The sequence below is a fragment of the Meriones unguiculatus genome, chromosome 2, assembly GCF_030254825.1.
Source record: "Meriones unguiculatus strain TT.TT164.6M chromosome 2, Bangor_MerUng_6.1, whole genome shotgun sequence".
NCBI classification, from domain to species: domain Eukaryota; kingdom Metazoa; phylum Chordata; class Mammalia; order Rodentia; family Muridae; genus Meriones; species Meriones unguiculatus.
In genome coordinates this window covers 101,580,717-101,604,208 of record NC_083350.1, presented here as the reverse complement: position 1 = coordinate 101,604,208, position 23,492 = coordinate 101,580,717, and the positions used below count along the sequence as shown (strand labels likewise).

General features: G+C 43.4%; 1 protein-coding gene across 3 annotated transcripts in view; it reads right to left on the bottom strand.

Annotated features, from left to right (window-relative positions):
- Ntn4 (netrin 4) overlaps window positions 1-23,492 on the bottom strand; it is a 109,008-nt gene that overhangs the window by 64,471 nt on the left and 21,045 nt on the right. For all 3 annotated transcript variants that reach the window (XM_060377933.1, XM_060377931.1, XM_060377932.1), the window contains exon 3: window positions 666-944. In XM_060377933.1, coding sequence (XP_060233916.1) covers window positions 666-944 — 279 coding nt within the window. The remainder of the gene's footprint in view (window positions 1-665; window positions 945-23,492) is intronic.

The following is a 23,492-nucleotide window of genomic DNA, read 5'->3' as shown; positions in this document are numbered from 1 at the left end:
TTCACTTACTGAGCACCTACGTCTAGCTCAGGTAACACGCTGGCCCCGAGGATGTGGGTACCCTGAAAAACGCATCCCTGTTCTCAGGAAGTTATGGTCTCAAAGGGAGACAGGCAGAGTTTCAGGAGAGCACAAAAACATTTGCAGAAAAATGGATGGAAGACCAGGGAAGGAGAGGTTAATTCTGCCCTCTGGGCAAAGCAATGCTCTTCACAGAGAATTGCTGTTCATCCTGCTGATGGTGCTGATGGACAGCAAAGCCACCAGACATTGAACAGAGGATCCTGTTTTTCTCACTACACAATCCCAGCAAAGGTCCCTATTTGCTGCCAAAGGTGGCCTGTGTGCGATAATGCTGTATACACAGATCATGCCAATGTCTCAATGCTGCTCGCATTACACTTTAGATCCAGAGGTCATGGCACAAAACAAACAAACAAACAAACAAACAAAGTGGCATGGGCATTTCCCAAGGAAACTAGCTATCATGCTTGACTCTAATGCCAAAACGGAAGTTTCAAAATCAAGCGACTGGACTTTGCAGGATGACAGTGAGTTGGAGGGGTGGGTAACAGGCAGAACAACTCTGGGAGGAGACAGCAACTCGGGGGACTTGGGACTACAGTCCTCAAAGCTGAGAGTAACTTCTGGTTTGTTTTACCTACCACGTTGAATGCTCCTGGGGCCTTGATGGGTCTGAAGCCATCAACAGGTACACACTGATCAGCATGGCCATTGCAGAAGCAGCTGCCCTTGACAATGAAGTCATAGATGGCATAGTGTGTAAAATGTTGAGGCTTCGCATTCAGGTCGTTTCTCTGACAAGGGCAGGACTGTCGCTTGAGCAGCTGCACACGGAGGTTGGTGATCTTTAGCTGCTCCTGAACTTTGGCACTGTAAGGGTTTTCTACGTCATACGGGACTGACAGAGCTCTGAAAATAACCTGTAAAGAGAAGAAAAACACCATGTGTGTACAGGCTGTGTTCAAGCCCAGCAGTGTTTGCCCAGTGTAGTCCCAGTTTGATTTATACCTTTGCTTATCTGCCAGTGATAAGATAACCAGAGACTTTTAGAGCCTGATCACACCTGGAGAGGAGTCACCCTGTTGTTCTGAGGAACAGGTGCACTGCCTGTTGGGGTACGGAAGTGTACAGTGAGTAACCAGCTGAGAGCCTTGGCTTTAGAGATGAAGGTGGCCGTGCGGAGATGATGGGGGAGAACATTTTGAGCAGAAGAAACAGCAAGCTCCCAGTCCCTTCAGCAAAGTCAAGTCTGACTTATTTCAGGAAGGTCAGGTGTGGTGGCAAATAGAAGTAGGGCACGGGGAACACATGAGCCAAGAGTTCAAGACCAGCCAGGGCCACATGGAGAGACCCTGTGTCAAAACCATACCAAAACTAGAGGTCGGTGTGACTGGAGACCTCTAAGAAGAGGTGGCTGGAAAGAAAACAGATTGCAGACAGACATGTGGAGATCAAGGCCTTGGATGGCCGTGGTGAGGCCACTTGCAATGCAAGGAGCCTGTGGGAGGGCGTAACCAGATACTCGATCTGAGTCATTACATGTTCTAATAAGATAGCGTCACTTCCCAGAGCAGAACAGATTGTACAGGTAAAGAATAAGGCAGTGATTGTAACAGAGTGTGTGCTTAGCCAAGGGAGGCCCTGGGCCTGACGCCCACCACTTCAGTAAATAAACAGTCAAAAAATCAAACAGGAGGACCAGTGGGGAGGCAACTGTAGAGTCAAGATCCAGAAGCTGGATTTTGAAGTGAACTTCGACCGTTTCAAAGACTAATTGATTAGCAGTTGGGGCCATTATTGCTATTACACAAATGTTTTTGGTTATCCTCTTTCTGGAACTGCCTTCTATGTTTGTGGCACTTTCCAGAAAATAAAAAATAAAATAAAATAAAAACCATCCCTACAGATGATAAACGTGCTGCCCTTGAGGGTGGATTGACTTCTAAAATGGGCAGACGTCATTGAAATCCAAGTGTAAGGAAGGAAGTGCTCAAGCTGGCTGGACGCACTCTGGGCTGGACACACTGTGGCTGAGACTGCTTTGCTTGTGCAGGTCACAGATGGACTCTGAAGTCTGGAGAAGGAAGCTAGGGGGACAAAGGCTCAGATGGGTAGAATTCGGGAAATCTTCAGCCTTGTGTGCATACCCTTCAGTACACAGGGCTCATAAAGGAGCTGTGGTGTGGGCGGCACACAGCCCCCACTTGCCTGTTACCCGGAGGAGCAAGGCTGGAAGACAACCCTGCCAGTGGCAACCAAGGGATAGAAGAAATTTTGAAGTAGGTTGTACACGAGACAGTAGTTTGAAAGCATGCTTATTACATGGGTGTTATAAAGACATAGAATACAGTTTTAGGCAAGCTTGAGTGTTAGGCTTGCGAGATCTTGAGTGTCTTCTAGGCTCTAAGGACTTAAAAGCTGTAACAGCAACAAACAGAAAGCAGAAATATTTTGATAGCTGAGTAGGACAATCGTAATTATCAAATGTGGGTTTCAGAACAACTACCACATGGGAAACCGTATCCAAGTGACTTTATAGAAAAATACATGTTCTTAAGGAATGCTTCAGGTATAAAACCTTCACTTTAGAATTGGATTTTAGGGGGGCTGAAGAGATGGCTCATCGATTAAGAGTACTTGGTGCTCACATAGAGGATCCGAGTTCAGTTCCCAGTCCCCGCACAGCGGCTCATGAACGTCTCAGCTCGTTTCAAGGGATCCAGTGCCTTTCTTGGAACTCGACAGGCACCAGACACACATGGTGCGCACACGTATACGCGCAAGCAAAACACTCACACACAGAGATAAACATTGCAAACTCTCTCTAAAAACGACAAGAAGTGGCTGGGCATGGTGTCACAAGCCTTTAATCCCAGTACTAGGAGGCATCTCTGAGTTCAAGGCCAGCCTGGTCTACAGAGGGAATTCCAGGACAGCCAGGGCTACGCAGAGAAAGCCCGTATCACTCCGTCCCATCTCTCTCACCCCAAAAGAAATATATTTATAGCAAAAGCACAAAAAGGCAGGAATCAACTGGGCAGAACCTTACCTCCATGCCTATAAGGATAAAACTGCTCTTCATAAAATATAACACTACTTGGGGCAGGGTTCAGTGTATGCTTTGCCTTTATATACTAGCCAGAATGACTCTCCATTATAAAAAAGAAAGCCGGATTACTTTACACTCCTGTTTAGCCATCCTCCTCTTCCTCACACTGCCAAAGACCCATTTTCTTCAGAATAAGATACAGTCTTTCAATGGCCTTGCCTGATTTCAATATTTGGTACTTAGAGTAGAAGTACTTATGTGAGTACTTATCCCTGGATAAGTAAATACTTGTAGTACCAATAATAAACGGTACTTACAGTATCAGTACTTAGTACCCGACAGTCTGCTTGTAGCTGTTTATTGATCCATTGTCTTCCGAGGGTAGACTGAAAGACTCTTGGGGATAACCCCAGTATCACAGGAAACATCCTGGCACTTTGTTTAATGAGTTTTTTTTGGGGGGTGGGGGTGGGGTAAGTGACTTAATTACAAAATTACCCTTTGCACCTGAGCAATGGTGAGATTCTAAGCACCCTGTGTCTGTACAGAATCCCTGTATAGGCTCCATGCTGAATCTCACAGTGCAGCATCCCAAGGGGAGAGGTAAGAGCCTGGACACAGGCAGCAAAGGCTGTATTTACTAACTGACCGGTGTATGCGTTTCTAATTATTTTTAAACATCTCAAATCTAGATGAACTTTATCTTAAAAGTGTTCTGCCCGCCCCCTTTTTAATCTACATGTAAAGCTGATGAAAAATGACGCAGTGGGGAATTTAATTTTCCAACAAACAGTATGTCACATTATTGAGAGTCATTGTAGGAATAAGTTTTGCTTTTAAAAGACAGAAATCAGAACGTACTTCATATTTTGAAACACTGAACAAACAAACAAAATTCCCCAAAGCTGGAGCCATCTTGGGCTGCAAATGAGACCAGTTTTCAATGTGTCACCCCAAACACTAGCCTTTCTGCTATCTCTTCATGCAGGCATAGAGAGGCATGACCCAGTGCTAGGCAAGCAATGCCCACTGAGGACCCCTGTGCTGTCTGCCCACCCTTCCTTTTCCTGGACGTTGGTGGCAGCTGTTTGTGGTCTGTTCCGGTCATGTGTTTGCCCTTGACATTTTATCCTGACTCCCTCTCCCTCCCCACCCTTGACCCTGAGAGTTGTTCTGTGCCTGCCCGCAGGAGGGGAGGAAGATCTGTGAAGGTTTAGGGAAACTTAGAGGCCCTTTTGCTTCCTGCACCCTGCCCAGGGAGGCTGAATGGCAGCTCTGTGCTGGGTGTGCATGACACCACAGTTGGCAGGCCGCTATCAGCAGGGCAGGGACATCATGACCCCTGAGGCTGCGTGCTGGAAAGGAGACAGCAGAGTGCCACAGACACAAAAGGGAACGGGAATTTAAACCGTGAAATCTTTTTCTTTTTCCCCCAGAGAGGAGACACCTTAATCTGATACTCTGGGAAGGGGATCTAGCCTACATCAGGAAACACAGAGAGCGCCAATCCAGATGCTGCAAAGTCCTGGCAGGTGGCCCTTGGGTCCCACCCAGGAGCCTGTGTGTGCCACTACTGCAGAGAAGGCAGTGTGGAAACCTTCCGATTCCCAGAAACCTCTTCTTGTTTTGTCCCTGTGAAGAGGGGTAGGTTGACTCATCGCTGATCTGCTTCCAACTGCTTCTGAATGGCACTCCCAACAGGGGTACCTTAAGAGTCAGGAGCAAGGACTCCTGAGCAAGGGTAAGCTTCCTTCCAGCTTGCTAGAGCCCATACCCCGTGCCTCACAATTCTTCTCCCTTCAACTGAATAATTTATTATGTTTTACTTACTGACTTTCTGCTCATTAATGAAAAAATATGTTATTGAAACTTTAGGAGACAGCTATTACCCACACTATGCTTCACCAATGACAGCCAGGCACGTGAACTCAATAATTTCTTCCCCTAAACTCCTGCGTATAATGCCAACAATTTCTATACAATTTGTGAGCATTCTTCGAAGTCAAGAAAACGTGCCTCTACATCAGTAGTTCTGAAAGTACAGTCCTTGGAGACTTTCTTAGAAAAGCAAATTCTTGAGCCCTATCTCAAGTCAACTAAATCAGAAACTCTACAAGCTTGGTTGAGCAATCTGAGTTTCAGTAGGCCCAATTCTGATGCAGAAGAGTGAGTGGGAAGCATTGCCACACAGTTTAAAAAAAAAAAAAAAACCTGCTTAGAATGCCATTGGATGGATGATGTAATTTATTTATTGAGGCTGCCATTGTTAGGCAATGAAGCTGTTTCCTTCTCCATGTAACCAAATACAATGAACAACACTGTAAGTGAAATGTGTTTTTTTCCTAACTTCCACAAGTAAAATCAGTGGGGCAAAGAAAATTCATAATTTAAAAATATCTGCTCTTCTGAATGAATCTTGGACCCTTTCCTATACAGTCCCCTTCCCTCTCTCTCTCCCCCCATCTCTTTCTTGTTTGTTTTTTGTTGTTGTTTTGTATTGTATTTTGGAGACAGGGTCTCACTACATAACCCTGACTGTCCTCAAACTCACAGAGACCCACATGTCTCTGCCCCAGAGTGCTGGGATTAAAGGCCTGTGCCACCACGCTGGGCTTGCCTGACTCCTGCGAGCCTCCCTAACTTGTCACCTGTGGCTGTAGATTCTCAGCTCAGGTTCTGCTTCTTCTTATGCCCTGGTATTAGTAAGTAATCCTTAAAGAGCTGTGAAAAAAAGAAGGAATTCTCTTTCTTTTCCAGAATTTACACATACACGAAACATAGCTGGAACAGGCTGGTGCCCGCTTCCTGTTCCCTTTTCGTCCTGCCCGCTGATTCAGTGTGTCCAGCAGCCTCCCTCTCCTGCTGCCAGACTCTCCCCACTGTACGGGATTTTATCTTCTCCCACTGTAAGCCAAAACAAACCCTTTGTCTCATAAACAAACAAGCAAACAACAAACCACCCCTAAGCGAGGCAGTTTATTGAGAATTAGTAAAAACAGCAGTCTATGTTTTTTGTTTGTTTGTTTGTTTTTGTTTTTTTTTCACTCTGAGCTGGGCACAAAAAGCAGAATGAACAGAAGAAGGATTAACCAGACATCGAGTGCATAGCAATGAAGGAGTTCTTCCAAAAATGAACTCCTGTCTTACATACTGCCCCGTACTTCAAGTTTTCCTGTCCCTGGTGTATCACAGTCATTTGTGAAACATGATCCTAGGGCAGGAGTTGGGTGTGGGGAGGAAGAAGGAGAGGGAGAAACTGGGGCAGTGGGGAGAAGAAGGGAGAGGAGAGAGAGAGAGAGAGAGAAAGAGAGAGAGAGAGAGTATAAGTCTACCTTCCGTGAATCAGTTGCTGTCTTGGGAAATGTTTTCATTTGGGAATCGGTAACCCACCCCGAGGACATCCTTGGAACCTGTTCATTGTTGGTGCCTATTTGCCATCTGAACACATTCGACTGAGCAGAGGTCGGGATCTTCTTTGGTTAGCACTTATGGCTCCGGCATAGTCCCCTGCACATGATGGTACTTCATGATCACCATTAGATAAACAAATGAGGGCACCGTTCCTCAGATTTCATTTTAAGAAGAAAAGTCAAATGGGGACTTAGAACTAAGAAAGCAAATTGTTTTGTTTTTTTACTTTTAAAAACTATTAGTCCTTGATTTTATATATATATATGTATATATAAAATTGTGTGTATATATATATACACAATGTGCATTCTGATAAAACTACATACTCTGAATGAGAATATATGACCACTGAATTTATTAATATCTATATAAATTATGTGTTACATGATAGCTTATGGATGTCTTCTCTTCTATAGCATATAAGGGTTTTTTATATTAAGTTTTTAAACAATTATTTAGTGTGTGTGTGCACGTGTGTGTGTAGGTCAGAGGACAACTTGCCTGGGTTGGCTCTCTTTATCTACTGTGTAGATGCAGGGTTTGAACTCAGGTCTTCAGGCTAGGCAGTAAAAACCTTTACCTGCTGGGCCATCATATTGGCCTGGAATTTTTTATTAATAATGAAAATAATGAGGCAAGGATGAGTAAACTCTCAAATATACAAATATGAGATTGTCAGTGTAAATTCTGGCCTCACTTTCTTATTTGTGGAGAGTGGAAGCTTTGGGAACATGATTGCATTTATTCTTTAATGGAATCTGAAGTTCATGTTTTCAAAATAACTTTTGGTTCCATTGTATGAAGTGTTTTTCTATTTTCTTACTTCCTGCTTCTGTAATCCACTTTTGCTCACCCCAGGGTTCACTTGCTTCATTCCTCTTCCTCTTCTTCCTCCCCCCCCCCCTTTTTTGAGACAGGGTTTCTCTGTGTAACAGAACAACCCTAACTGTCCTGGACTCACTTTGTAGACCAGGCTGGCCTCAAACTCGCAGAGCTCTGCCTGCCTCTGCCTCTCGAGAGTGGTGGGCTTAAAGGCATGTGTCACCATGTCTGACTCACTTGCACTTTTGACACTAGTTTCTTAATGTAGAACCTGAGGTCTCTGCTGTGAGGCTTTGCCTCTAAGAGTTTCTTTAGTTATACCTACCAGTCTGGATCTTGCAATTCATTATTAGAGTAGCTGTAGAGGAGCAGAATTTGCCCTCTACTGTCTTAGTCACTGTTCTATTGCTGTGAAGAAACATCATGACCAATTCAACTTATAAAAGCAAGCATTTAACTGGGGGCTTTCTTACAATTTCAGAGAATTAGTCTGTGCCCATCATGGTCAGAAGGATGGCAGCAGGCAGGCATGGTACTGGAGCAGTAGCAAAGATCTACATCCTGATCCACAGGCAAGGGGCAGAGAGGGGAGTGCTGGAGAGACTGGGCCTGACCTGGCTTATGAAACCTCAAAGCCCAACCCCTCATGACCTTTCTCCAAGGCCACGCCTCCTAATCCTTCTTAAACAGTCCAACAACTGGGAACCCAACAGTCAAATCTATGAATGAGCCTCTGGGGCCATTCTCATTCAAATCACCCCATATACTAAGAAGTGTCTGGCGCTTACCTAAGAAAACTTAAAAGTAAGCCTTCAGCTTGTGTCAAGTAGCTTGACTGCATCCCAAGAAAAAGCTCAGGAGTACCAAACCATCCAGCACCCAACACAGTGAAACTCAGTGTCTTGCAGCCGCCACTCAAGAAACAAAACTCAAAGAAACAAAGAAACAAAAACTCAACACATAGACAAGAAAAAAAAAAATCAATAGAAACATGGTAAAGATGATAAAAGCTGATGTCTCTAGTTGAAAGTCTTGATCGCCGAGATGAAGGACATTCTGGCTGGTATAAGTAGACAATACAGACAATAAGGCTGGTAATTATGATCCCATAAGCAAGAGATAGGAAGGAAGGACCCAGGAAAGAGGCAAAGCACCAGTGACCTGTGAGAAAACGTCAAGCAACTTAATAGCTTTGGTGCTCTTCTCCTTCTGTCTTTTTTTTTTTTTTCCCTGATTCATTGAGCTTAGGTCTATAGTTTGACAGCTGTCACTCAGTCTGGAAAAGTTTTCCTATCATTCCTTCCCATAGTCTGTGTGAACCTACGGCCATGGTTCCCTCTGCCATTTGTGGGGAAGACGACTTCTGTGGTGCAGGTAGTGGCCTTTGTTCTTAAATTTACTTAAAAAAAAAATTATTGGGTTTTTTTTTTGTTTTGTTTTGTTTTTTGTTTTTTTGTTTTTTCAATGCAGTTTATTCAGGAACCTTGAACAATCATCTGACCCTGGGGAAAGCCAGCCCACAGCTTAAATAGCCTCTGGGTAGCCAACCCCAGCATGCTACGTGGGCAATGCAGATAGGTCCACATACATGGAAGCAAGCCAGATCCTCAGCCTTAGCCAAATGTGGAGTTGTTCGTGACAGAGAGCACTCACCATCGGGAAGGTGGAAGGCATAAACCAGCTCCATCTTTAAGGCACGGCATTACGCAGCTCTCTACAGTTCCCCCTTTTTGTTTTAGACGCATCAGGCAAGAGTAGAGGTCTGATCTCTGATATTAGAAATAAATTGGGACTTTGTACTGATGTTCATTTAGGTGTCATCCACCCAAAGAGCATCAGACCTGTCTGATACCTTTCTCAGAGGCGGGACCTGGGGCATCAACCCGCATGCAATCAGACATGCTCTTCTCTGGGTCCAAAGCGGCTGTCCCTGAGTGCAGTGCTTAGCCTCACATCCTGAGCGTAACATTTTAGCTTTTTATGGTAGCCAACCATGCTTGGGGAGACTGTCCTGCTTCAATGGCTGTAAAGGCTTGAATGATCATGGCTGCATTACGCTGTTGTGAGACTCTAATCTTGCATATACACCACAGGCAAACCAAGGAGACCAACACCAGAAGGCCTGCTAATGCTCCCATGCCCACCCATTCCTTCAGATGATTTATGGCTGCAGCAATCCATGATGATAATCCTGTGGCTAGTCCTGCGTCCACTCTGGTAGAATTTACCGTGACAATGGCCACTCTCAGCTGCTCCATCGTAGTATCGAATTCTCCAGTCCAATTACCTAAAATATAGCTGGGAAACACGATCGATGTAGTTTCAGGGCCCCGAGTTCAGTCTCCTGGTCTCTGCACGGAGAGTGCTGTCCTGCTCCTCAGACGCGCTGTTTTCCCGGCGCCACCATCTTGGCTCCCCCCTATTATTTATTTTTTATACAGCATTTTACCTTCATTTGTGCCTGCATACCAGAAGAGGGCACCAGATCTCATTACAGATGGTTATGAGCTACCATGTGGTTGCTGGGACTTGAACTCAGGACCCTTGGAAGAACAGCCAGTGCTCTTAACCCCTGAGCCATCTCTCAGTTTACTTTTATTGTGACTATGCTTGTGATTAGAGGTAGCATCGAAACAGGGTCTTGCTCTACAGTGCAGGCTAGGCTGAAACTCACTGTATAGCCCAAGCTGGCTTGGAACTCAGGACAATCCACCTGCCTCAGACTGTGTCCCAAGTGTTAGGTGAGGTGCTCACACCTCACCCAGTGATACTTTCATTCCATTGGTGTTGATCAGCTCAGTGTTTGAGAACAGCCTTTGGAAGTCTGTTTCCTTTCTGGAATTCCATTCTTATAAGGTCCAGCTTGACTTTCTTACGGTTCTTTTCCATTTCTCACAGGTTCTTAACTCAGACTCTGTCAGGCTCCATCTACCGTCCTCTTTCCTGTACTGGTCACTTTCTCCAGAGAGGAAGAGCAGTAATCCGAGGGCCCCCCCAAGCATGACTGTCCTCTCCCACCTGATGTCCGAATGCCTTGAAACTGTTATTTCACAGATCTTGTCTGGTATTTAGTTGTTTGATGTGAGGATGAACCTCATTTTTGTCATCTGTCCTGGTTGAAAATGAAGGGTAAAACCCAAGACAGCTTAACTTTCATAAAATACAATTATAAAACTGCACACGGACTAACACTTTATTTTTCTATACGGATTGATAGAAACAACACATTGGAAAGTGTTTTTGTTGTTGTTTTGTTTGCTGTGGTGGGTTTTCTTTCACTCTCTCTCTCTCTTTTTTTTTTTTAAGACAGGTTTTCTCTGTTTAGCCCTGGCTACGCTTTTCTGGAACATTCTCTGTCGAGATCCACGTGCCTCTGTCTTGAAGTACTGGGATTAAAAGTGTGTGCCTTGCAGTTTTGTTTGTTGGTTGGTTTTTTTGGCTTTTCAAGATGAGGTTTTACTATGTAACTCAGACTGGCTTTGCGCTGACTGCCATCTTCCTGCTTCAGCCTCCCAAGGGCTGGGATTACAGGCATATGACATCACACTCAGTTGAAAGTTTTATAATAAAGCTAAGAGCATGGTTGCAATTCGTAAATTAAAAAAAATGTAACTAAATGTTTTCCTTCTTTTTTAAAAAGAAGACATCTTAATTTTAATCACGTGCATGCATGTGGGTATATATGTGTATGTGAGTACAGATACCTGTGAAATTCAGAAGTGTCAGATTCCCTGGGGTGGCCTGATGCTTGCTTAGAGCTGCACTTGGTGTTCTTCCAATAGCCTGTTTCTAGGTTGCCTAGCAACTTCTGATGTCACCACCTGCTGCCAGCCAGGTGTGGGTTAGGTGTGTGCAGTATAACAGGGACCTGCCCACCATCCCACATGCTCTCTCTCTTACTCCTCTTTCTGTCTTTCCTTTGTCTCTCTTTTCTTCCTCCCCCACTGTTTCTCTCTCTCTCCATCTCTTTCTCTCTCTGCCCTCATGGCTCACTCAGGTTCTAACTCATCCATTTCCCTTCTTTCAAATAAACCTTGTACCAGATCTGTTGTGTGGCCTATTAATATAACACTTGGGCCCTCTGAGAGAGTCACCCTGTTGACCGGGCGGAGTCATCTCTCCACCTCCACACACAATCTTCAATATTCTTTAATCAGCAAGGAAGGCTACGTGCTGTTGAGTTCTGAAGCCAGCTGCCGCCATCACTGAAGTGGAAGGTTTTGGCATCTGATTGAAAAAGTGTAAAGAGCGAGCATGCGCTCTGAGAGAGGAGAAGGGATGCCCGAATACGCTCCACAGCAGAGCTCTGCCCTTGTTGGATAGGGTTCCTCTTGGAAAGTGTGGGAAGGTTGGGGCTTTTCAAAAGCCGGTCGGGGGAGTGGGAGTTCTGGAAGGCTAGATAAGGAGAGGACAGCGCAATTACCGTGTGGGCGTCTGCAGTTGAGCAGCTGCTTGGTTTAATTTTAGACCATTTGTCCTTGACTGTAACACTCCAACTGAAGCACCTACTTGTCTTGGAGAAGTATGTCTGACTTCTGGGCAGCACCAGAGTCCTTTTGCCTCCAGCCCTGGAGCATCAGGCAGCCTGCTTCATCAGATAGCCCACCTTTTAAAGTGGGAGAGTCTTATCTGCGGAGATAGGACACTATAACCCAATAAAGCTCTTCAGTGGAGCAGGCTGAGGAATGCCGTGCACTCAAGTGACTTACTTGTCCGATAATAACCTCCATTTGTAAGTACACAAAAGCTTCTTTGCGTGTTTCAAGGGCATATTTACGGTTTTAGAGTGATGAAAGGCCCCTTCTTAAATATCTTCAAAGGGACGGAGGAGGATAGGACCAAAAGGAGGAACCAGAAACCACAGAGGATTGAAGTAAAAAATGACTATTGGGCTGAAAACAAATGCTCAATAAGTGTGGAATCCTAGCATTTCCTTTAAGTCAGCACTTAATCAAAGGACTCAGTGGTCAGGTGAGTCCCTAGGATCGGGGATCCAGTTCTACAAGGCTCACGAGATCAACCACAGGTCAGTGACAGTGAGGACCAGCATCCAGTAGCTGAGCCTCTCACTTAAGAAGTTTCCCCACCAATCCCGCTTCTGCTTCGTAGCTAGCCATTCCTGCTCTAGGCTGAATTTAAAAACACGGGTTAGAAAACTGCAGATTCTGTTCCCACCTTCTACTTGGGATCTGAAGAGTGGGTGGGATTGACCGTACTCTTGGGAAAAGTGATGATGCCCTCGCCTGTGTGGCCCATGAGGAAGCCATGAAGCAATTTTGTTGTTGTTTTTAGTTTGTTTTTAAAACAAAAGTAGCAGGTGTAGAGATGCCTTGAAAAAACAGAACAAAACAAACCACTACTCTTAACAAATAAAACTGACTGGCATGTTGTGTTTTCCTGGGCACCCTGCTTCCTTTGAGACACAGACTAGTTGGTGAATGCCAGTCAATGTCTAGGACTAACCGACAAACCTCTCAGATTCCGCTTGTCTATGCGGGTCACACTTTAATACTGATGACCTGTGTTCTTAAGAATGTGTCCGGCTGAAAGCCTGGATCACTGGGGTCTTCTAGGTGCTTGCCCTGGGATGGTAATGCACGTATGAGCTCTTGTTTTTACCTGCTCTTCTCTCCGGTACTGAACCTCATTCTGTTCCTAGAACGCTCCCTTCCAAAGCTGCTCCATATGTGAGACACACACCTCTGCCATCATCACCCTAACCCACTCTGTGACGGGGCCAACTCATTCTTTCTTACAGCTGTCATCTCCCAAATCGTTTTAATCGGGAATTTTGCTTCGCTGGCCCTCTTCATCAAACGTTCAGCTTGAAATAATCCACGCGTTATTTCAAGGGTCTATCATTCCTTCCAGACTTAGAAGTTAATATGCCTATTTTTTAGTTTCGTTTAATTGTCTGCTTTTTTCTCTAGACTAGGAGCTCTATGGACACTGGCGACTTTCTCTTACTTTCCAGGCAAAGCTTAACACATACTACAAATACGAATTTGTAAAAACTCACAGTCATTTTTGACAGTAGTTTTTGGTTTATAAACAGTTTTCATTCTTTTTTATATCTCATTTCATTCTTAAAGTACACCTAGGGTGTAGTGTTATTATTGTCAGTGGAAAAACTGAGAAAAATGTTAATTTGTTCAAGGTCATAGAGCTGGGAAGTGGCTCAACTAACATTTGAACCCAGGTTGTTGGAGTTAAAATTCAGCTGACTTTGGTTCTAGAAGAATGAATGAGTGACAGGAGGAGAGAAAAGGCTGGTGTCTCCCTTCTTGAGAATTCCTATGACAAAGAGAAGAACTTGGACGAAGCTGGGGAGAGGGAAGGTCAGGAGAAATGGAGCCAAGTGTGAGAGGCAAATAAATGGTTGGCAGAACTAAAATGAGCAGCCCAAGGCTGAGCTTTGGGGACCATCAGAAGGAAGAAAAGAGCCAGGAAGAAATATCAGAAAGGGTCAGGGTTGACTATAATATATATATATTTTTTAAACCATGGAACACCAATGAAGTGAAAATGCAAAGAAATAAAAAGTAACAATGGTAGATGTGAATCTAAAGGGGCGGGGTAGACCTCGAACCTTACCCAGTTTGGCTCGATACAGAACAGTTTTTGGTTGTTTGTTTTGAGACACAGTCTCATTATAGCCTTGGCTGGCCTGGAACTATGCAGATAAGCTGGCCTCAGTGCTGCAATAAAGGTGTGAGCGGCCGCACCCTGCTGAATGCAGAATCCTTTTGACAGCTCACAGGGAATAAGGGTCCAGCTTGTAAAGATTTCAAGAAAGGAAATGAACGAAAAAACAGAAACCAGAAAGAAATAGAGGAATAATGGCAGTTACCTATTCACTCATTAGTCGAGAGGCATTTTGGACGTTTACACATTAAAGTGTTACATAGAAGTTATAATGAGAACATAAGTCACTGCTTCTCACAGAGGGAAATTACTAGGGGGTGTGGTGAGTGGAGTGGGTGTGGGGGGGAACTGCCATGATGCTGTTAAAGTGGCTATGCCCGTTTGTATTTCTGCTGTGGGTGCTTAATGAAAAGCTTAGACTGGCAGATAACCTTGTCAACACTTGGCTTTATCAGTCATCTTCATTGTAGCCTCTGCAGTGAATATGAGCAATATCTCACGGTGACTTAATTTTTTAAAATATTTATTTATTTTTTATGTTGTGTACATTGGTGTTTGACTGCATGTATGTCTATGTGAGGGTGTCGGATCCCTGGAACAGGAGTACAGATAGCTGTGAGCTGCCACGTAGGTACTGGGAATTGAACCCGGGTCCTCTAGAAGAGCAGTCAGTGCTCTTAACTGCTGGGCCATTTCTCCAGCCCCTCATGGTGATTTTAATATGTGTTTTTCCATCAGATTACAGGATTAAGCATCTTTTCATGTTTTGACACTTTTTTAAAAAAAAATTGGTGTCTATCCAAACCATTCATCCATTTTTGTTATTTTTCCTGAATTGTGACTTTCATGTAAGCACATATTCAGACATAAGATTTTCACATTTTAAAAGCAAAATCTTTGTCATTTTTAAAAATGTTTGATTTATACTTTCCTTTTGTAGATGGTGCTTCTTGATCTCATCTGTGAAATATTTTGCTCAACCCTAGGTCAGACAGAACTTCTTTTCTAAGTTTTATGAGCGTACTCTTATAATTGGGCCGACAATCTGTGTCAGGTCAGTTTTTGTGTGGTGTGAATGAACTGGTGAGGCCCTTGAGAGTTGTGTGATTTTGGTTTTTAGTTTTATAGATCTGATTATTTTGGCACATTTGTGGACACGTGCGCCTTTTCCTCTGTGAATCATGTCGCAGTGTCGATGCTCTTCTCATTACATCTCTTTTTTTTTTTTTTGCCTGATTCATTGAGTTTAGGTCTGTAAATTGCCAGGCGTCACCCAGTTTGGAAAAGGTTTTCTATCATTCCTTTGCCTTTTGCCTTCAGCAGCTTCTATTAGACTCTGATGGCATGAATCTTCAAACACCAATGGTCTCCCACGGTTCAATGTTCCTCTATTATTTTGCTCAGTCTCCTTTCGTCTCTGTCTTTATTCTTTTAGAGTTTCTTTTGGTGACAAACTTTTTCCTGCACTATATAATCTCTTTTTGATGCCTCGCAGCATATGAGGTTTTTCACTTGAGGTATTGTGTGTTTCATTTCTAGAACTTCCATTTGAATATCTTTCATGTATCCCGTGGTTCTCTTCAACAGGTTCATGTTTTCTTAAACACGTGGAGGGGGAATGTTACAATAGTTGCTTGAATGCCCTTGTCTGCTAATTCTACTGGCCGAGTTGTTGTTGTTTGTTTTGTTTTGTGTTTTGGCTGGGTGTGTTTCTTTTAACTTTTTTTTTTTCTGGCTAGGAGTCACTTTTTTTCCTTTTCATTTCTTTTTGTTTTTCAAGCTAGGTTTTTTCTGTGTAGCAATGGCTATCCTGGACTTACTAGGTTGTTACTTGATAGATTGTGATGTACCTCTCTAAGATGGGTTAGACTTAAATGCGATGTAAAATTAGTTTGCTTCGGATAAATTATTCTTTTTCAGTGTGTGTGTTTGTGTGTGTTCTCATGCACGCATGCGCATTCTACCTGTATATGTAGAGGCCAAAGGAGGACACTGAGCATCTTCCTCTGTTGTCCTGCGCATTATTGCCTTGAAGCAAGGTCTCTCGCTGAAGGAAGAGCTCACTGTTTTAGCTAGGTTGGGTGGCCAGTGAGGTCTCTTCTCTCAGTGCTGGGGTTATACATGTGTGCAGCCTTGCCTGGCTTTTTTATGTATGTGCTGGGGATTCGGACTCAGGTCCCCACGCCTGTAAAGCAATCACTCTTACCCACTGCGTTAGGTCCCTGCCTGCTGCTGGGCATGGTTGGCAAACCTCAGCCTCTACCCTGAACTTTTTAGGGCAGGGGCTTTCTCTCCTCCTCACCATGTAACCTGGACATTTTTGTGCTCTTGCTTTTTTTTCACTTTCTCTCTCTCCACCCCTTCCTAATTTCTCGTTTTTATTAAACAAAAAGTGAGCGTCCTGACAATGTCCTATGTCACCACCTTTGTCCGTTGTCATCACCTGGCCCAGTGCTCAGGATATAACCTGCCACCCCTCTCTATCTCTCTGACTCTTTCCTGGGGGTCCCACTTATCCCCCTTTTCTCTCCTCCTAAGCTATTCCACTGTCTTTCTGTCTCTTTCCCACTCCACCCTTAAATAAACCTCTTTGTATCGGACCTCTTTCAAGGTATATAATGTACATGTTATTATAACTACGATGCCTTTCATTGGGTGTGGTGGGAAGACCAACTACTTCCTGCCTTGCGGGGATACTCAGAGTTGTTCAATTACAACTTTCTGGAAGTGCTTCCTCTACTCTTGTTGAGGTTTATGGTGTGCATGTTCAGCCTGGAATTCAGCTTTCTTTTAAGCGACCACCCTTCCAGTAACCCACTGTCATGAACTGTAGCAGTCTTGACTTTTCTTCCATGTTCCTCTTGCCTCCTCAGCTCAGGCACTAGAATCCAGGTTTCCCTTCCCATGCCTTAGGGTAAGCTGAGGCCACCCTAAGGCCTGCTGTGTTTGTTTGTCCTTTCTCAGATCTCAGTCTTGTGTTGTCTAGGTCTAGGACCTGAAAACAATTGTATTATGTAGGTTGCTTGGTTTTTTAGCTTTAAACTGAAGAAAGCTAAATCTTCCAGCTGATAATCCTTTGTGAGCCGAAGTCCCATATCAGAGCTATAACCACCAGGATATTGTAACTTGTAGAATGTTAGGAATGAGAAAAAAAGGGAAAAAAAAAACCTATCTGATTTCAGTGCTATCAGTTCGCATGTGTAAATGCAATCCTTCATTCCTTCCAGGCTCTACCTTCCTTCCTCTCTGAAGGGTTGAGGCTTTTTCCCCTTTGAACAAGTTGCACAGTTTGTTTCCTATAATGTATTATGTTAGGAGACATGCTCAGTGTCTGAATAGCAAATACTATCCCCTTTTCCTGAAGTAGAGAAAATCTCCAACACCTCTGGGTAGACGTTCCACTTCTCCAGTTTAAAGCTCTGAGGCTTGCTTTCATCACTCAATGCAATCAGAATAAAGCTTTTAAGACTCCCTTTTGCCTTGACCACTGAATTATGACAGCAACGTATCCTAACGTAGAAATGAAAAGGAAAAGTGCAGTCAAAAGAAAAAGAGATTTCTTTTCTGAGATGGGACAATAGAGATATTCTTTTAAATGGAGTACATTAAAGGAGGTATCTGTCTGTCTATCATCTCTCTATCATCTACATACAGAAAACCACCGTTAAATAAGCTTTCTTGTTGAACATGAGTGTGCATATTAGGAGATTTCTATAACACAAACGTAACACTAGACAGCTCTTTCCTTTTTTCAGACATTATCAGGAACAACCACATGTCTTGATTAAGGTTTGAAAACAAGCTTCAAACACTGTTTCCCTGGTGGGGAGATCCTGGCTACCAAACAAATAGACTTCAAAAGGACCTCCCAACTTGCCTTAGGCCACAGACAAATATTTGCTGTTACTGGAGTGTAGGTAGGACAGGCCTGCTTTGCCCTTCACTGGCAGGAGACCTTGAGGACCAGTATTAATTACCACCATGAAAAGTTTTCCCAGTAGAGATTAAGCTCACATATCTTTTCCCACTAAGTTCCAGTCTGAAGTATGAGGATTAGTTTCAAGAGTTGAATTAAGGAAAAGAAAAGAAAGCTGACATAGGATCAAAGACTTGCAAAGAGAAAGACCAGCAAGTGACTGGCCTTTTAAAGGTAAAACACAAACATCTCCCAATTAGTACCAGATATATATATATATTTTAAAGATTTATTTATTATTTATACAATGTTCTGTCTGCGTGTACACCTGCACACCAGAAGAGGGCACCAGATCTCACTGTAGATGGTTGTGAGCCACCATGTGGTTGCTGGGAATTGAACTCAGGACCTCTGGAAGAGCAGACAGTGCTCTTAACCTCTGAGCCATCTCTCCAGCCCCAGATATCTTTTTTAATGATTTATTTATTATCATTTTATGTGCATTGTTGCTCTGCTTGCATGTTTGTCTGTGTCAGATCTCTTGGAAGCTAGACTTACAAAGGAAAAGGAATTACTCAGGTCTAAGGCAAACCCTATGTGAGCTGCCATGTGGGTGCTGGAAATTGAACTGGGGTCTTCTGGAAGAGGAGCCAGTGCTCTGAACCTCTGAGCCGTCTCTCCAGCTCCTGTACTGCATATCATGAAGCATTCTGCCGACCCAGAGGTCAGTAAGTCTAATTCGTATGACTCCTAAAGAGAAAACAGTACCAAAAACATAGGCTGTGTTTTCTCCTGTTCACAGAGTAGGGTTTCAATGGGAGAGTTTGAAGCACAAAATTTTTAAGGATGTTTACAAGCCACTGGGCTCAAAGGAGAAGTGGGCCAACAAATGGAACCTCATTTCAGGTTCCATGAATGGACTCAGGGGAATGTAGCTCAGTGGTAGAATATATGCTCCGTATATGTGAGGCCCCATATTTGATTTCCCAGAAACACACACATATACATAAATAAGCAAATCATTTCTATCCTGTGTACTTTGGTAATGAAAAAGATATTCCTAACCTGGCCAAATCTCAAGTTTAATTGGTGTAACTTCTCACTATAGTCTGCCTACATCTTTAAACTCTTGTGCAAATTTTATTTTTAAACGATGACAAGCCCATGATTAAATAAGATGAAAATCTCAGGTCTGTGTTATTAAGCTTTTTTTTTTAAGAAAACAATTATTTGATTATTAACTCAACTACTATATGGTTACTAATTGAACTTGGTACTGTACTCAGGTTACAACACTGAAGAAGAAATCAACTATACATACTGGTTCAAGTGTCCCCTTTTTGTGGGGGACACAGTGTCTCTGTGATGGGTATACTTGATTACCAACTCGATGATTTAGAATCATCATGGAAACAAATGGTCTTATCTCAGGGACTTCCTAGATTACATTCATTGAAGTGGGAGGACCTACCCAAGTGCGGGTCACCCCATCCGATGAGCTGGGGTGTTGGACTGAATAAAGAAGAAAGGGAGCTGAACAGCGCTGTCAATCTTCCTCCCCTTCCTGACTGTAGATGCAAGGTGACCAGCTGCCCGTTGCTAGGACTTCTCCACCATGATGGCCTCAACATAGACTCTCCTTGCTTAAGTTGCCTGTTGGGTATTGTGTTGCCAAGCAAGAGGAGACACTAGTACAGTGTTATTATGTAGTCTGGACTGTCCTTGGACTCACTGTGTAGCTCAGGCTGGTCTCCCATTATTCTACCTCAGCCTCCAAATGCTGGGAGTTACAGGCAGATACTGTCAGGTCTGGTTTGCAGATGTCTCCAATTTTTGAGAAATGAATCCTATGAGATTTCAGTTGCCTCTTAATTGTTGAAAACCGAGCTCTATTAAAAAAGCTATGAAACATTACTACTTAGATTTTTAGGAATTAAAAGAGTGAAAGACTACTTGACCCTAATTTCTCAGTGGAGAAAGTTTCTGCTGTTATGGCTAATACCCAACTTGCTATGAGACCCACCCACTTCTTCTGAGACCCACCCACTTGCTGTGAGACACACCCCCTACCTCTGAGATCCCACCCACTTGCTGTGAGACACACCCCCTACCTCTGAGATCCCACCCACTTGCTTTGAGACCCACCCACTTGCTTTGAGACACACACCCCTACCTCTGAGATCCCACCCACTTGCTGTGAGACACACCCCCTACCTCTGAGATCCCACCCACTTGCTGTGAGACACACCCCCTACCTCTGAGATCCCACCCACTTGCTGTGAGACACACCCCTACCTCTGAGATCCCACCCTCATCAAACAGCACATTTCACTGCTGGGTGGTTTTTCTTTTCAGAAGGTCTTCTGCATTAAGCCACCGTCTGTCTCCTGTAATTTGCAATGCTGTATAAAGTAAACATGGAAGAGTCCTTCAAATGGTTAAGGATGGTCATCAGCTCAGCTTCCATTCTCCAGGTAAACCGTCCACAGCACTTCATGCCACATAGTTTCTAGACCATTTACCACTCTGGCTGAGTAGCAAATGCTCTCTCTCTTATTTATACGTCTAAGCCACCGATGAAAGTATTTTCGTGTTTTTCTTTCTATGATGCCAACCAAATTCTAAGCTCTATTTCTTTTTTGGACTGTATACTTTTAAATCTAAATGACTGTTAAGTTTTTTTTTTTTGTTTTTTTTTTTTTTGTAACTTGAGCAATATTCAGATTTGGAAAGACCTACAGTGCTTTTGGTGAAGTTCTTTGGGAAGAAATCCTGTTGACGTGGTGGAGACTGTTTCATGAGAGGGGCTGCGGGATGTTTTTGAGACACATGTTTATAGAGGCGTTTATGCCATTAATTCCCATCAGGATAAAACAGAGATGAAAGACTGATGCTGAGGATTATTCTGCTGGAGAGTGGGGGAGGGGAGGAATCAGTTCCACATATGAACAATAATACAAAACACACCATCTGCACATTTCTATAACAACTGTTTTGCATTGTTTAGATCCCAAGAAAATGATATTTCCAGTCACATGCCAACTAAACTCACTGGGAAAAAGGCAGGTAGGGCTGAGGTGACCAAGGAGTGGAGGTCTGGGGAAGCTACAGGAGTCAGAGTTAAGTGTTCAGTAGTTACATGTAAAAGAGAATTGTTCCCCCGTCCTCTGTTAGATATCAGTACCATCTAAGACTCATCAGGGAGCCACACAAAGTAAGCCTATTTCATCTGAATATGGAAATCCTTCAGATAGTTAGGGGCGGTAGTCATCAACTTCACTTTCTGGGTAAATTATCTTCAGTGTCTTCACAGAATTCCTCAGCAGCTCAAGAGATGCAGATGTCTCGCTAGAAATGGACCAAAAGATTAAAATGGCCTTTGAAGAGAACAGCACCAGGGGCCAGCTGCATAAATAGCATAGCTCCTGCAGAAGCAGCCAGCCGCATAGGCTTTGCTCACAGACTCTGCTAGCCAAGCCCGCGCACAAGTGGCTGAGCACTTCATTAGCTGGGCTTTTAAAGAGGAAAGAGGAGCTGAAAAGAAACAGCACCTTTGAACTCCTGGCTGTGGATTTTCATATGGGCCTGGAACATATTTCATAAAGTTCTTGGAAAACAAGTGTACGTGTGTGTGTGTGTGTGTGTGTGTGTGTGTGTGTGTGTGTGTTCGTGTGTTCTGGTTACTGTATTTTAGACGGATAATATTTTAAACATGTTCTGACTCTCTGACTAACTTATCTGAACTACCTTCTCTGAAAAGTCTATTCATCTTAACAGCAAACCTGTCATATAAAGTCAAAAACAATATTTACCCTTAGCCAAGGAATACAGGAGAGTTGGAGGAAACCTGGGGCCAGGCTGAGAACGTAACTGTTGCTGGCTGTAGGCTCACCACAGAGCGGCCTCCAAACAGAATCACTTGGAAATGACGTCAGGAGTCTGGAATACCAGAAAGGTGTAGGCAGGTGCATTTCTTTCAGTCTTGCTAAGGCACTTCTCTTTCAGCTCATACTTTCAACTGGCCGTGGCTTTGCCACCTAAAAATATCTCTTAAAACTTATCTCCTTAACTTGTACTTGACATTCATGATACAATTTTAAAATAATTTGTAAAGTCACAGTAGATAGGCAGAAGTAAATATGGACTGAAGAGACATGAAATTATTTTTTCACCCAGATTTGTTCATTTCCCTTTAAATCTAACATAGCTGCTTTGTTACTGTCCAAATTAGATGGCTGTTTTATGGCTTAAAAAAAAGCATATAATTCTTTATATTTATCTACTATTAAGTAACCAAGACTGATTTCGTTCTTAACTAAATGTCTGTAAAAGGACTGAAGAAAAATGGTAGATCCCCAGTGATCTGGGAAATATTGAAAAATGCTCAAAGTTACTATAGGAAGTCCCTAATTCATGACTGATTATTGTTTTAAAGGAGTCCATTTAGGGGGCTGGGCTGTACAAGCAAATATATTCAGGTAAATACTCATTCACATAAAATAAAATAATTTTTAAAAAGAAAAGCCCATTTACATTTACAAAGTAATGAGTTTTATTCTGTTTGTCATTGTATTCTTAGACTCAAATACCTGCTTAGTCACCAAATAAAGTGGCTCTAAGTGTCTTCTTCACTCATAATGTAATAGGGAGGTTTTAGTAGTATTTAAACAGTACTCAGCCATTTATTAAAAACATATATGCTTTATCTGGGTCTTCATTACATTGACCTAGTTTATAAATGAAGAACTGATGGTACCTTGAAAAAGGACAGGCCACAGCTACTTAGGCTACACTGGAGTGGGAGATGACTGAGTTTTCTCTGGAGGGACAGCAGTTAGAATTGGCCAACAGATGTAAAAGCTAGAACTGCCAGCCCCTGAGCATAGCCCAGAGGGTGGACCTCAGCTCCTTTTTCTAATTGCTGCATGGCATCTTGTCTTATCACAAAATATAGACAAAACGCCCTCCACTGGTACAAAGCAAAGACTCAGACAATAGGGGCTCATTTTCTTTGCCTTCCTTCCCTTCCCTTCCCCCGGCTGTTGAATGACTTCCTTGTGGTTAATGGTTAAGAACAGGGCTATTCCTTCTGCAGCCGAAAGACAGGCCCTCTCCCGTGAGGGGCTGCACCAAGGGAAAGAGGGGCCGCTCAAGAGCTAGAAGACTGCAGGGCCTGTCCACAGTGCTCACCGCAAATCCTCTTCTCCTGGGGGAGATGGATGTAAACACTTTCTTAAGCCACAGTGAGTGTGTTCAGAGTTGGAGGGGACAGAGCCAGCGGTCTTGAGACCAACTGGGGAATCTGTACATGAGCTTCTCATTGTGGGTCCTTGGATTTTTATGAAACATAACCCTGGCACGGGACACTGAAGAGTTCAGTCTGACTCCGGATACATTTAGTTCTCCAGAAAGTTCTCTCTTTGGCCATACCCTTGCCTTCTGAAAGCATCAGAGTCCATTTAATCCCTCTTCAAATATCTGAAGAATGCTAGCAATCCCCGAACATCCATAAATCCTCTCCAAGGTGAAATATCCCAAGTTAATTGTTCATTATATAACAAGGGCTCTAATTGCTCTCACTTCTTCTGCTCAGCTTTCTCTAAATAGGAGAATCTTGACCTGAGC